Source organism: Glycine soja, chromosome 8, assembly GCF_004193775.1.
Source record: "Glycine soja cultivar W05 chromosome 8, ASM419377v2, whole genome shotgun sequence".
NCBI lineage: Eukaryota > Viridiplantae > Streptophyta > Magnoliopsida > Fabales > Fabaceae > Glycine > Glycine soja.
The window spans coordinates 13,640,476-13,654,344 of record NC_041009.1 but is presented as its reverse complement, the minus strand read 5'-3'; the positions used below and the strand labels follow the sequence as shown (position 1 = coordinate 13,654,344).

The window sequence follows — 13,869 nt, the reverse complement described above, 5'->3', positions numbered from 1 at the left end:
CCACTGTACCGACCCGAAATCAATTCGGGTTCGGGTTGGACCACCGATTGACGGGTCGTTTTATGACCCGATTCTTCGTCTTCTTTCTTTTCTCCTTGAGTCTGTGTTACTGTCACCAACTACGAGATTTTGATTTTCCATTGACGCGCGTGAAATGTTAGGTGAGATTTTGATTTTCTCTCTTCTTGCGTTTTCCGAGGAAATTGGGTTTTCAATTAGGGTTTTTGCTGAATCGTTTCTTTGGGTTTTGATTCTGGAATTTGAAAATTGAAGGGAAAAACGATGGAAAGAAGAGACGAAGAAGAGGGAGAGCGTGTGTAGTGGTTTTGGGTGACATTGGACGAAGCCCTCGAATGCAGTACGACGCTCTTTCACTCGCCAATCAGGTTTTTCTTTCTTTCAATTTCTATAATTTCCTTCAGTAATTTAATTTTAGCTTAATTTTATTTGATTATCCCTTTTTTATGTCGGAATTCACGTGAGCGTTTTGAGTTAGTTGTAAGTTTGCCAGGACATGCATCATGACAAAAGTAGTAGTAGTTAGAGGCTTTTGAATAATTCTTCTGTTTCTAGTTTTGGTTTGAGAAAAGTTGTAAATGGTGATGTTTTTTTTTTTTTTTTTTTTTTTTTTTTTTTTTTTTTTAATGTTTGGGAGTAGGATCATACCGAAATTATGATGTCTGGGATTCTGCACTGGGTGTAATAGATGTTCTATTTTTATGAGCATGATTCTTGAATTTTAATGCAGACTAGATCAGGTTATGTATTTCAAGTTTTTGTGTAATCAATTGAGAGCTCTTGACCTGGTAGTTGTTGCTGTTAGATGTTTCTGAGATCCAGTTGATGCTCATGATTTCATTTTTTTTTCCTTTTCTTTTTCTGGTAATTTAATGTTTGGAAAGTGCATGATGTTGTTACATATGGTCATGACTTGAGTATTAATTTAATCACAGTGGCTAACTGGTTATTTGTTTTCAGGAACCTTGATGGTATTGTCATGCAGTATTGAATTATGTTGTTAAATATATGCGTACAATATTGTTTGGAATTTCGATTTCCTCAACTGGGAATAAATGGCCGTTCTTTCCCGTGTAGGCATGATCATTAGGTATTTTGCACATTTAATCATGATTCATGAGCTCCTTGTAATGTTTAAGCATTTCAATTTGTTTTTTATTTGTGCTACTGTTCATTGATCCTACTGGCTCTTCTATGTGGCATTGCAGGCTTCCTTGGAGGTTGACATTGTTGCATATGGAGGTACCGTTCTGATTTCAAGTTGTTTATAATGAATCATTAGAGTTATATTTTTATTAGTATAGTAATTCATGGAGTTAGGTACTAATTTTTTGTTCAGCTTGAGTAAATTTTCTTGTTTAATGATGATTTCTAACAGGTTCAGAGCCCCATACTGCACTTCTTGCCAACCCATCTATTCATATTTACGTAATGGTATCAATGTTGACTAATACTAATCTTTTCTAGACAAGTTATCCTCATATTTTACTAGAGTTGGAACTTTTTCAAGTTTTCAGAAGCAGTGGTTAACAGCCAGTCAAAGTTTACCAAAGATACTTCGATCAATAATGCTTTTGTTGAAGCCATTGGTTCAATTTTGCATGCTTCTTTGGTTCCTTTGTGTAAAAATACCATCTCCTGATATTTTTATTGTCCAGGTTAGCCTTTTAGGGTTTCTTCCTATTTTTCTCCCTCAACATTTGAGCTTACATTTTTGGTTTACTTGATAGATTCAATGCTCCTTGTTCTTACTAAGTTAGACATAATGTTGGAAAACTTGTACCTGAAAAATTAATTGTTGTTTTGGATCTTAGCCTTTGTTTGAGAAGCATCCCTATAGCTAAATAAATAATAAAACTATCTTTGCCAAGTAGTTTGTGTTAGGTCAGTTTGGGCTACTAGAGAAATTCCGTAGTGCTAGTGCCTCAGTATCTTTTTTTCACAGATGATGTTAAGAACTCTACATTTTGAAGGATATTTAATTAAATATTAACTAATATCTGGTTATGTTAAGTGTGTAATGATTCATTGATAAACGAACCAGAATGACTAGAGACGGTTGATTTCATATGCATAATTTATCTCATTCCTTTGTTTGTGCAGAATCCTCCTTCAGTTCCAACCCTGGTGGCCGTAAAATGGGCCAGCTGGTTGAGAAATTCATCTTTTGTTATAGATTGGCATAATTTTGGGTATACTCTACTTGCACTGTCATTGGGAAGAAATAGTCATTTTGTCTCCTTATATAAATGGTACTAGTTTAGCATATTTTAAATTTTACACGAGGGTTTTATTTTTGGTCTGTAATGGCTTCGGTTTTTCAAGGTTGCTGCTAATGTGATTATTTTTCTTGGCTCCCATTAGGTTTGAGAAGCATTATGGAAAAATGGCAGATGCTTCTCTCTGTGTAACAAAAGCAATGCTGCATGAATTGGCTCAGAACTGGGGAATAAAGTAGGAGAGTCAACTCAAAGTTAAAATATATTGTTTAACATAAAATTGTTGCTGTGAAGAAATTTGATGTTTATTTTTTAATTCTTAATTTTTTAGTGCTACAGTTTTGTATGATCTGCCTCCTGACATGTTTCATCCATCTTCACTGGAGGAGAGGCATAAGCATAAGGTGATCTAGTTGTTTAGTAACAATGGTTATTATTACTTATCAAGCATTCTTAGAGATTTTCATATATAATATAGATAGCTTACAGTTGTTTTGCAGATTAAATGAGGACTTGTTTCAGCCTCTCGGTGTCAGAGATTGTGTTAGTAATGGTAAGATAGGTTTTAAAATCCAGATACATATTGATCTTAGTTGTTAGCACATTTTTTTTTTTTTTGTTAATGAGCTTGCTTCTTACAGGAACCTCATTGATTGCTAGCCATCGCCAAAATGAAACTCTGTTTACAACTGAGTTTGGTTCAAACATATATTTGAAGCCAAATAGACCAGCACTTGTTGTAAGCAGTATGAGCTGGTAAGTATCCTATTATGAATTGCCTCCTTTGGCTTGTATGGATGTTGTGATTTTCAGGAGATTTTGTTTTTTCTTTATTGGAAACCTTGGTACAACACAGGTTATTTTCCTTCTAAAATAGACACTTTCTTTATTCCTGAGAAATTAGTTATAGATGGACCTTCAGTGAGAAAAATGAAGCAAAACAAGAAAAATAAAAAGCCATAGAAAACCTCTGTTGACTGGGATAATCTTGACTTATATTTGTGGGCTACTTAGCTAAACTTGAGTGGTTTATTTTATGACTTGTGCCACTTTCAGGACACCAGACAAAGATTTTGCCATTCTCTTGGAAGCTGCTGTAATGTATGATAGACGTGTTGCTGCCATAATAGGTGAAGATGATTCAGTAGATGAAGAGGTCATGTGGAAAGAAATATCTGATGCAAAACAATGTTTATATCCCAGATTGTTATTCATCATAACTGGTATAGTTTTTCTTTTTTCATTCTGTACTATTGGAAATCGTATGGAATTTTCTAATGAGGGATCTTCATTGATGAAGGCAAAGGTCCAGAAAAAGAAAAGTATGAGGCAACAATAAAGGGAATGAAACTTAAACGTGTGGCATTTCGTACCATGTGGCTGTCAGCTGATGATTATCCATTACTGCTAGGTATTTTGTTTGTTCCTTGTTTTAAAAATGACCTTGCACTGTGGTGAAATTCTTGATTTAACAGTTTTGGGTAATTTCAGGATCAGCTGATCTAGGTGTTTGTCTGCATATGTCATCATCAGGATTAGACCTTCCAATGAAGGTATCCATTTTATATGTCAGTGTACAAAGAAAGATGTGCTGTTAGCAATGTCTTTTCATGGTTATATTAATAATTTGATTAACCTCCCTGTGAATAATATGCTGTTTCATATCATTTAAGCCACATTGCACTCATAAGCTTTTAGGGCATCAAACTGTGATGAATATTATGTTGATCATGTGGGTTCTCCTATAAAATGATTGAAATCATCTAGCTACATTTTCATATAACTCAAATGCTTCATTAGAGTATATATCCATCTGTACAGTCTATTAGCTCTATGTTATATAAATCGTAAGATAATGTTCTGTGCTAGTTCTTGTATGCATATTCTGGCTAATTAGTTCATTTTGAATGGGTTAAGGCTTCTCATATTTCTTGAGGTGTTCGAGCTTGCCATTTTCAGTTAATTCTGCACCATGGGATAGGTTCAAGTTAGACCTTGGTTTGAATCTCTCATGGCTCTTCTTTATGTATGATATTAAATATTAGCTCTTCCTCTTAATTTAATGTCCTGAACTCTGTATTGGATATTTTGATAGCTAAACTTTAGGGTTTTTTTAATGATGATTTCCGGTTTTTGTTAAGTATGTTCCATTTTGAAAGTGTGTTAAAACAACCATTGAATCCTATTTTCACTTTCAATTTATTTTTTAAAAAATTATGCTTTAACTGTTCCAGGTTGTGGATATGTTTGGCTGTGGGCTGCCTGTTCGTGCTGTTTCATACTCTTGGTAAGCTATCTACTTCCTTGGAAAATTGTTTGTGACTTGTTCTGAAGTTCAAAAAAGTTGTTCTTTTCATTTATGGGTCAAAGTTTTCACCCTCTTGAAGCATTAGAGAACTGGTTAGACTTGACAAAAATGGTCTTCTCTTCTCTTCTTCGTCTGAGCTAGCTGATGAACTTCTGGTAAGTCTGTTAATGATTACAAGCTGCAACTCCCTTAATGTGAACTACATTGTTTTGTCTGTTAAAAACTTGAGCAAAGAGCATACTAATTTGGTGCCCTGAATCCACACAGCTTCTCTTCAAGGGATTTCCTGATGACTGTGAAGCTTTGGAGGTCCTCAAATATGGTGCATTAGAAACTGGTTCTTCAGCAAGGTGGGCTACTGAATGGGAAGAACAGGCAAAGCCGCTGATAACTGAGGCAAGTTCATTCTGCAATGCTATGCACTATCTCATTATCAGGTCATCTACTCTTGTGGTAGTGTGTCTCAGTGATCAATTCCCGATTTATCGGAATAGACAAAATCTTCAAGTAGACAGAATCTTCTGATTCTGCTTTTTTCTATGCACAGCTAGCAGTAGATATTCGTTCCATTACTTTAGGGATTTCAATTGTTTAGTTACCTTTTTAAATAGAAGATTATATCCTAGTTTTTAGACCTAGACTAGTGCCAGCTGTTTTCCTAGTTTCCTATTTATAACACTACCTGTAATTGGGAAAAAATACAATATTTTTCTACATCTCTATTTGATACATGCGATCAACAATTTGTCCTACTCTTGTGAACCTAAAATGAGAGCATATGATTTTGCAGGTTATGTCAAGATTTTGACACACTGTTGATTCTTAGAAGACATCTTTAACTTCTCTAACAGTATTATTGGATCAAGCTGTTGGCCTGATCCAGTGGAGAGTTGACTAGTACTATGTGCTGATTGCATGCAAACCTGAAGAAGTTTTGGCAATTTCCAAGTCAGAGTTACCTTGTAGTCTTGTACAAAATAGGTATGCAGCAGGGTTTCCAACATATGCTTGTTGTTGACTTGCTGTGTATGAAGTTGCAAACAAGTGTTCTCTGTAAAATTTGACTTTATGATTTAGGATTTCATTTCCTTTGAATATGACTTGATTCTTGGTCCATATGTTTCGATGAAAATGAGGTTAAAGCTTCTAGATAAGATTTTTCTGGTGAACTTAGAGTTCAATTTTGATACCATGCTAGTTATACAAGCTTAGGACAACTCTCCCAAAATCTAATTAACGAAGGGGAAGCTAAGATGCAAATTTGAAATTTAAAATAATAAAAACAGAGAGAAAGAAAAACCATTTTCAGTGTAACATTAAGATTGAGAAACTACAATTAATATCATGTAACATCAAGATTGAGAAATATAAACAAAAACTAGGAAAAGAAAAAATAAATTATATTCTATTTGTTTCTAGGATAACTAACTTATTGACTTATCAAAGTCTGTCCTCAAACTCAGAGAGAGGCCTCATTTCTACATCAAAGCCTTTCTTCCTTCTTATCTCCGCAACACGAGCAGCAGCAGGAGTGACAGGTTCTAGTGGATCAGATGGCTACATATCCCAATGGTCAAATAGTAACTGGGGGAAGGCATGCCCCCCAGTTTGAGCATTGAATTTAAATGACTCAATAACAGGCAAATATGCCTTGACATTGTGAAGTGGGGTGCCGGGCCTCTGGCATTCCTCAAACACGTGCCCTCTTTTCTGGTTAAGAACACTGTATGCACCATCAAGAGCCTGATCAGGTGCCTGTATTTCCACCAGATACACGGGCTCAAGAAGTCTCGGTTTTGCTGTCAGCATGGCTGCATAGCAGGCTCTTCTAGCACAGTTGAAATGATCTGACCACCTCCTCTGTGAATGGCATCAGCATGAATAACCATATCACAAATCTTGAAGCAGACCCCTCGCATTTTCTCACCAGCCATTGGACCTCCATTTGATGCTCCCTCAAACCCAGCAACAACCGAGCATTTGATTTCATTGAGGTACTGTACGCCCTTGCAAGTATCTACCACCATGTTGGGTCCTTTACCATCGGGGCCAAAACATCATATTTTCTTGTCCATATCCTTTTCCCAACCAAACACTTCTGACAATATTTTAGACCTATCTTTGGGGCAACCCCTGGTCCAATCTTTTCATCATCAATAGCCTCTGCGAGTCCAGCCTCCATGGGCCTTGCTTCCATGTACAGACGGTTGTGTCTGTTAGGTGACTTGCTCATCACTGTACAGCAAGACCTCTCTAAAACAGTCTCACGGAAAGAGAGATATTGAAATCTCTGCTCCATTCATAAAATCCTCCTGCAAGTTCTTGAAACAGATTTCAAGATGAAGCTCACCAGCAGCAGATATTATATGCTCTCCTGTCTCCTGTCAACTCCTTTTGCAACTTGGGCCTCCGCTCATCCCTCTGGTCGCTCATGCAAAGTTCAATAACCTGTTTGATCGGTTCATAGCAGAACATAACAAAGCCGCGCTTGCACGTAGAAGTCCCGGTATGCTTGTAGGTCCACTTTCTGGTAGCAGAGTCGAAGAAATTCTCACCCCAAAGCCTACTCATCATCTTTGCCTCATCAACTCCAAACTTGGAAGCATGCATCTTGGCAAAGTTGGTGAGTGTAAAACCCCATCCATGCAAGCCAGCAGAAAAAGCAACTGTTCCCTTTTCAGGGTATACCTGAATATCACCAAGTGCTGCATCTTCATAGGTTGCCATGATCACATTTGCACTCTCAACAACCCTCTGAAATGTAAGGTATGCCTCCTCTGCATCAAGGTGGAGTTCAAGGAAGCACCTATCCATCTTGTTAACAACCAAAACAGGCTTAACCCTTTCTCCAAGGGCCTGTCTCAGCACAGTTTCTGTCTGGACACAGACACCCTCAACACAGTCCACCACCACAAGTGCTCCATCAGTGACGTGAAGCGCAGCCATGACCTCAGATGAGAACTATGTTTATATACAAAAGCTAATTTTAATATATAGAAAAACTTATTCCATTCTTTTTCTAATTTTCTTCTACTATACATACATAAGTTATTATTGTAATATTATTGGATTAAGTAAAACCACGCCCTTCGAGAATTAAGACTAGAATAAAAGTTTTTACTAAGGAAAACCATGTATAAATAAATAAATAAAAAAATAGATCAAGTAAACCTAAATGTGGTTAAAGGTAGGAAACAATTGAACAATAGAGGTATTTATTTAGAAAGGGATCAAGTAGAAAGATGTACTAAGACCCATAGGATATACTTTAAGTTTAGAAAGGAAAGTCAAGATATGAAATTAGAGGTATTTATTTCTCAAATTTGAAAATTTTGTAGGTATTATATTTACACTCAAATCTAAATATTGGGTTAAATTTTCAAACTATATCATTCTTCCGATTAATCGATGTTAGATAAACATCAAACCTGGGCCAAACTATCAAATAGTTTTACCTCACTCCTTAGGCAATCACTGTAAACTAGTCTCAATTCACTTCACCGACTTTATATCATCAACCACACATGGTCTACACCAGTAATTAAAATATCTTCAGCTGCATTCAATTACCAAGTTCTCATTTGATCATTCGCCACAAAAACAAAAGCGCCACACAATTATTGAAAATACTATCTTTCAAGCAAAATTCGCAAAATAATAATTTGAACCAACACCGATGCAAAATCCTATTAGAGCAAAAATACATCGATGCAAGGACCAAATAACAGCATTACAACATTCACGGGCAAAACCACAAACAAAACTAACAGAAATTAAATCTAAAGTAGCATTGTTCACAAGAGAAAATAAATTCGACTAAGTTCAAAGTAAAATAATTCATGAAACAAATTTAAAGCTTGTCTTCAAACTCGGAGAGAGGAGTCATCTGTTCCTTCAAGCCCTTCCTCTTGCGAATGTCAGTGACAAGCTGTGCAGCTTGTGATCCAGCCTCCAATGGGTCAGAAGACATCATGTCCCAGTGATCAAACACACATTGTGGGAAGGCCTGGCCTGATGTTGCAGCCCTCAATGTGCTCGAGAAACCAAAGGACTCGATGACAGGGAGGTATGCCTTGATGTTGTATAGTGGGGTACCTGGCCTCTGCATTTCCTCGAACACGTGTCCACGCTTCTGGTTAAGAACACTGTAGATTCCACCAAGAGCTTGTTCAGGAGCCTGTATTTCAACCAGGTAGACAGGCTCAAGAAGCCTGGGTTTGGCAGTAATCTGGGAAGCATAGAAGACTCTCCTGGCAGTAGGAATGATTTGACCACCTCCTCTGTGGATAGCATCAGCGTGCAGCACAACATCACATACTTCAAAGCAGATGGCTCTCATGTTTTCTTCAGCCAAAGCACCTTCTTTTGATGCCCACTGGAATCCAGCAACCACAGAATCCTTGATTTCATTCAAATACTGGACTCCCTTGCACATATCAACCACCATGTTGGGTCCAAGGGTCTCAGGGCCAAAGCACCAGATTTTCTTGGCAAGATCCTTGTCCCAACCGAACTCTTCAGACAAGATCTTGGAACGAACCTTGGGGTCATCCCTTGGTCCAATCTTGCCATCATCAATGGCCTCAGCAAGACCTTCCTCCAATGGTCTTGCTTCCATGTACAGACGGTTGTGCTTGTTGGGTGATTTGCTCATCACGGTGCGGCATGATCTCTCCAAAACAGTCTCCCTGAATGACACAACAGGGTCAGATTTGATAATCTCAGCTCCACCCATGAAATCATCCTGCAAGTCCTTCAAACAGATCTCAAGATGAAGCTCTCCTGCACCAGCAACAATGTGTTCACCAGACTCCTCAATGGTACAAACAACCATAGGATCTGACTTAGCCAACCGCTTAAGACCTTCAACAAGCTTGGGAAGATCGGATGCAACCTTACATTGAACAGCAACACGAACAACAGGTGAGACAGAAAACTTCATAGCTCGGATAGGGTGGGCATCGACTTCCTTCTCATTTGTCAATGTTGCATTCTTTGTGATGAACTGGTCAAGACCAACCATAGCCACTGTATTACCACAGGGGACATCCTCTACAGTTTCTTGCCTCTTTCCCATCCAAATGACAGTTCGTTGCACACTTTTAACATACAAATCCTTTTTCTCCCCAGGGACATAATTAGGTCCCATAATCCTCACCTTCAAACCAGTTGAAACCCTGCCAGAGAATACACGGCCAAAGGCAAAAAATCTCCCCTTATCAGATGCTGGAATCATCTTGGAGACATAGAGCATCAGAGGACCTTCAGGATCACAATTTCTGATAGCAGAAGCATATTGATCATCAAGAGGACCCTCATACAAGTTCTCCACACGATACTTCTGGGCTGTTGATGGAGAGGGTAGATGAAATATCATCATTTCCAATAGAGCACTACTTGCTGGAAGCCAGGTTTGCATGACACGCTTCATCAATGCTTTACCCATGAGGTCCTTCTCCTCAGATTTCATGGTGACCCCAAGCTTTTGCAGCATAGGCCACAGCTTATCCTTCTGATCATTCATACAAGTGTTAATAATCTGCTTGATGGGCTCATAACAGAACTGAACAAACCCACGCTTGCAGGTAGCAGAACCACTATTCTTGCTGGTCCATTTCTTTGTGGCTGGATCAAAAAAGTTTTCACCCCAGAGCCTTTCCATCATCTTTCCTTCATCAACTCCAAACTTGGATGCATACATCTTGGCAAAGTTAGTCAGGGTAAAAGCCCAGCCATGCAAACCAGCAGAAAAAGCAACTGTTCCTTTCTCTGGGTAGACCTGAACATCACCAAGTAGTGGATCTTCATATGTAGCCATGATAACATTAGCATTCTCAATAACCCTCTGGAATGTCTGGTAAGCCTCCTCTCCATCAACCTGGAGTTCAAGGAAGCACCTGTCCATCTTATTGACAGTCAGAACAGGCCTAATCCTTTCTCCAAGGGCTTGTCTTAGCACAGTTTCAGTTTGGACACAAACTCCTTCCACACAATCGACCACAACTAGAGCTCCATCAGTAATACGGAGTGCAGCAGTAACCTCGGATGAGAAGTCAACGTGCCCAGGGGAGTCAATGAGATTGATAAGATACTCATTCCCATTGCGCTCTCCCTTAAAACTCTTGAGAGCTTCATCAGTCATTTCATAGTAGAGTGAGATACCTGTAGACTTGATGGTAATACCACGCTCAGCTTCATCTGCACGGGTATCAGTCATACGGACATCACCGGCAACTTCTTGAGCAATAATACCAGCAGCAGCCACAAGAGAATCAGTGAGGGTTGATTTTCCTGTAATTCAAAAGCAAAACAATAAATTATCAGTGAACAAGAAAAGTAAAGCAATTATATAACTTGAAAAAACATCACATGCTAATAAACAGCTACACAGTTTGATTATAAACCATTCTTTAGTAAAATATAAACAGCAGTTTTTGATACAAAAGGAACTTCTTAAAAAGGCCTAACTTTAAAATTTATTGTCAAACAAACACCAAAGATATTTATCTTTGTTCAAAAACAAAAGGTAGGGGAACAAAATCATAACAATCAGGTACATCAAAGAGAAAGTAACCGCTATCTTTTAGTTTTAAATCCATACCGTGATCAACATGAGCAATGACAGACATATTACGGATATTATGCTTATAGTCCATAATACGACGTAGCTCTTCAGCTGTGAACTTCACCTGCAGAAGTAGACAAATCCCAATTCAGATCATAAACAATCAGCCAAAGTAAATAAACACAAATCATGCATCACTCTTCATTGACTTACCATTTTGATTAGGCCTTAGTTTCCAACAAAAGTCAAAGCTGAAAAATTAAAACACCAACGTTAGCTAAATAGCAAGATACTAAATGCAGGCAACAAAAACTAGAAAAAGAAAAAAGAGATATTTAAAGAGAGCAAAAAGGATGCAAAAGATTTGTTGTCATAACTCGGTCATAAACAAATTGAAAAAAACAAATAAGTAAAAAAAAAACCACAAATATGACCATAACAGATAAAAAATCTCATCTTAATATACACCTAAAATTTTCTCTCTTGGAACAGTTATAATTCCTTATTCTCCCTCAGGAAATAAGTTTGGATTGTTTAAAAAAAACAAACTTTAAATTTCAAACAAAAGCAGCAAACGGGCTCATCACATAATGCGATTTGCTTAAAACCCTAAATTATCATTTTAGGGAACGCAAATAATATTCAACAAATTATCAAAAAACAATAGCGCACGTCTAGAGCTAAAACATCTCAACAGTCAAGTGCGTCGGTGTGTGTTGAACCAAGATCCATCACTCACAAACAGAAAGTAAAACAACCGAACAAAGACGAAATAAAAAATTTAAAAAAAGTCTGTTTAGATTTGGATCACCTAATATCATGTTCAATCAATTCATATCAAAGCTTACTAAACAACAACAAAAAAGAAAAGCAGAACAATCGATTATTCTTATTCCGTATAAAAGTAAGCGAAAGCAAAAACCCCATACATAGACAACAAGCAAATCAACAAAACTACACCGATTCACCGAAAAGTATTAAACAAGAAAGAAGCTTATTAAAAAGCACGCAGGAAAACAACAAAACGGAATCTGAACATTTGAGTAAAGCACAGATCTGAAGATAATAAACGGAAGAGAGAAAAACCAAAGGTACCGATCGTTTCGGAAACAAAGAAGCAAAGGAAAAGCGAGTGAAAAATTAGAGGCAGAGAGGAACCGAACCTGAAAGAGCGAGAAGGAGAGAGAGAGCGGCGAAGAGAGTAGCACTCCCTTCTATTGCGTGGGTATATAAAGTGGTGTGTGTGAGAGACACGAAGAGAGAAGTGTAGTGTTTTTTTTAGGGTTGTATCCACCACGCAATGCAAACGAAATTCTAAAGTATATGGGCCTTGGGCCTAGATCTCTCACGCCTGATTGACTTCTTGGCCCGATGTTTTTCTTTCTTTCATATTATCATGATGATAATGATTTATTATTTATTTGGAGTTATTAGGATAAGATAGAAAGATTTTTCAAAAAAATATGATAGAAAGTCTCTTTAAATTAAATGTTAAATTGACGTAAATATATTTTTTTATTGATCTAATTTAATTTTTTTATTTTTCGTTTCGGCAAAAAAATTGTTTTAATTCTTGTAAAATGTAATTATTTTATTTTCATGTTAAAGTGTTTTAAATAGTATTTTTTATGATTTAGACTGTATTTAAAAAAATATTATTTTAAATTTAATTTAATATTATATTTTATATTTTTGCTTTAGTTTTTTTAACAAATACCTAAGAATATATTTACAAATATACGCACTCATATATATTAATAATATAAGAATTTATAAATTATAAACTTAAAACCCGAATAAGACACATGTTATTACAATAGTAGTTTTAAAAATCGAATGCATCATTAATTTGGTTAAGGCAGTAAATCAATACGATTTATTTTACACAAAATATATGATTTTTTAATTACATAAATGATATATATTAATATAAATAACATGAATCCTTATAAAAAAAATATAATTGATAAGAATCGAAAATATTTTTCTTTCTTTTTATCATAATTTTAAACTTTGAAAAAATATAATTGACATGATCTTTTTTCAATGGTGTGCACTTTTGGGCTGAGTCAGGTCTTCTTGCTCTCTTCCTAAACTGCCAAACTGGAGTGTGAAGCCCAACAAAGCCAACCAGAAAGAAAATAGAAATTTAACATAATTGTCAAAGTGTGTAACGAAATCTCATTTTCAACATAATTGTCTATTGAAATTTAAACAAAAAATTCACATATATTTATTAATTAAATTTTTTATAAAAATAAATTTAATTATCTTTTATAATTATTGTCAATCACTTAGTCAAAGACTTAGGAAAAATGATGTTGATACATTATTAAAGAAGATATTACATAAGGTAAACTTTATCATTTTCCCATCTATGAATACAAAACTAGATAGGCATCTAAATTGTTATAAGAATAAAAAGAAATAAGGACTTCTAAATAAAGAAAAGCTACTTAGATTTCTTGGAAGTCTTTAACGATTAGATGTTGGAAATGCAGCATCATCCCTAATGAAACTCCACCAAAGGTAGGTAAGTGGAATAGTAATGACATTCCTAAGAGCTCAAAGCACTGTGGAGCTCAACCCCCTGATAGCCCAAGCATTTGATGACTCAAAAGCTGGTGTTAAAGGCTTTGTTGAGGAAGGGATCACAAAGATCCCAACATTGTTTCATCACCCCTGACGAGTGAAGGCCTCAACTTTAGGTGAACACATTATTCCTGTTGTAGACCTTTCAGAAGTTGGCCAAGAACCGA

General features: G+C 36.5%; 2 protein-coding genes and 1 pseudogene across 6 annotated transcripts; 1 reads left to right on the top strand and 2 right to left on the bottom strand.

The window, feature by feature from the left end:
• Positions 1-18: 18 nt before the first annotated feature.
• On the top strand, positions 19-5,714 carry LOC114422105 (UDP-glycosyltransferase TURAN-like). Of its 5 annotated transcripts, none has more exons than XR_003668614.1 (17): positions 19-161; positions 274-386; positions 1,227-1,260; positions 1,397-1,452; positions 1,536-1,676; positions 2,122-2,270; positions 2,383-2,472; positions 2,569-2,641; positions 2,727-2,790; positions 2,879-2,993; positions 3,294-3,460; positions 3,538-3,648; positions 3,729-3,790; positions 4,472-4,524; positions 4,608-4,700; positions 4,813-4,941; positions 5,336-5,714. XR_003668614.1 is itself a non-coding variant. In XM_028388308.1 (17 exons), exons 1-17 carry the CDS (start codon positions 155-157, stop codon positions 5,351-5,353), a joined length of 1,458 nt encoding a protein of 485 aa, XP_028244109.1. In that variant the 5' UTR covers positions 19-154; the 3' UTR covers positions 5,354-5,714. The 5 variants fall into 5 exon arrangements, 4 of the variants coding, with proteins under 4 accessions (XP_028244109.1, XP_028244112.1, XP_028244110.1 ...); XM_028388308.1 differs by having other exon boundaries at positions 4,625-4,700; XM_028388311.1 differs by lacking the exons at positions 1,397-1,452; positions 1,536-1,676 and adding an exon at positions 979-1,108 and having other exon boundaries at positions 136-161; positions 4,625-4,700; positions 5,336-5,661.
• A 53-nt stretch (positions 5,715-5,767) lies between these two features.
• On the bottom strand, positions 5,768-8,276 carry LOC114423929 (annotated as a pseudogene).
• LOC114422104 (elongation factor 2-like) lies at positions 8,240-12,393 on the bottom strand. The gene is made up of 4 exons (XM_028388307.1): positions 12,274-12,393; positions 11,324-11,361; positions 11,147-11,234; positions 8,240-10,836 (listed from the first exon to the last, which is right to left on the bottom strand). The coding sequence occupies exons 2-4, from the start codon at positions 11,324-11,326 to the stop codon at positions 8,396-8,398; spliced, it is 2,532 nt and encodes an 843-aa protein (XP_028244108.1). The 5' UTR covers positions 11,327-11,361; positions 12,274-12,393; the 3' UTR covers positions 8,240-8,395.
• Positions 12,394-13,869: the final 1,476 nt, after the last annotated feature.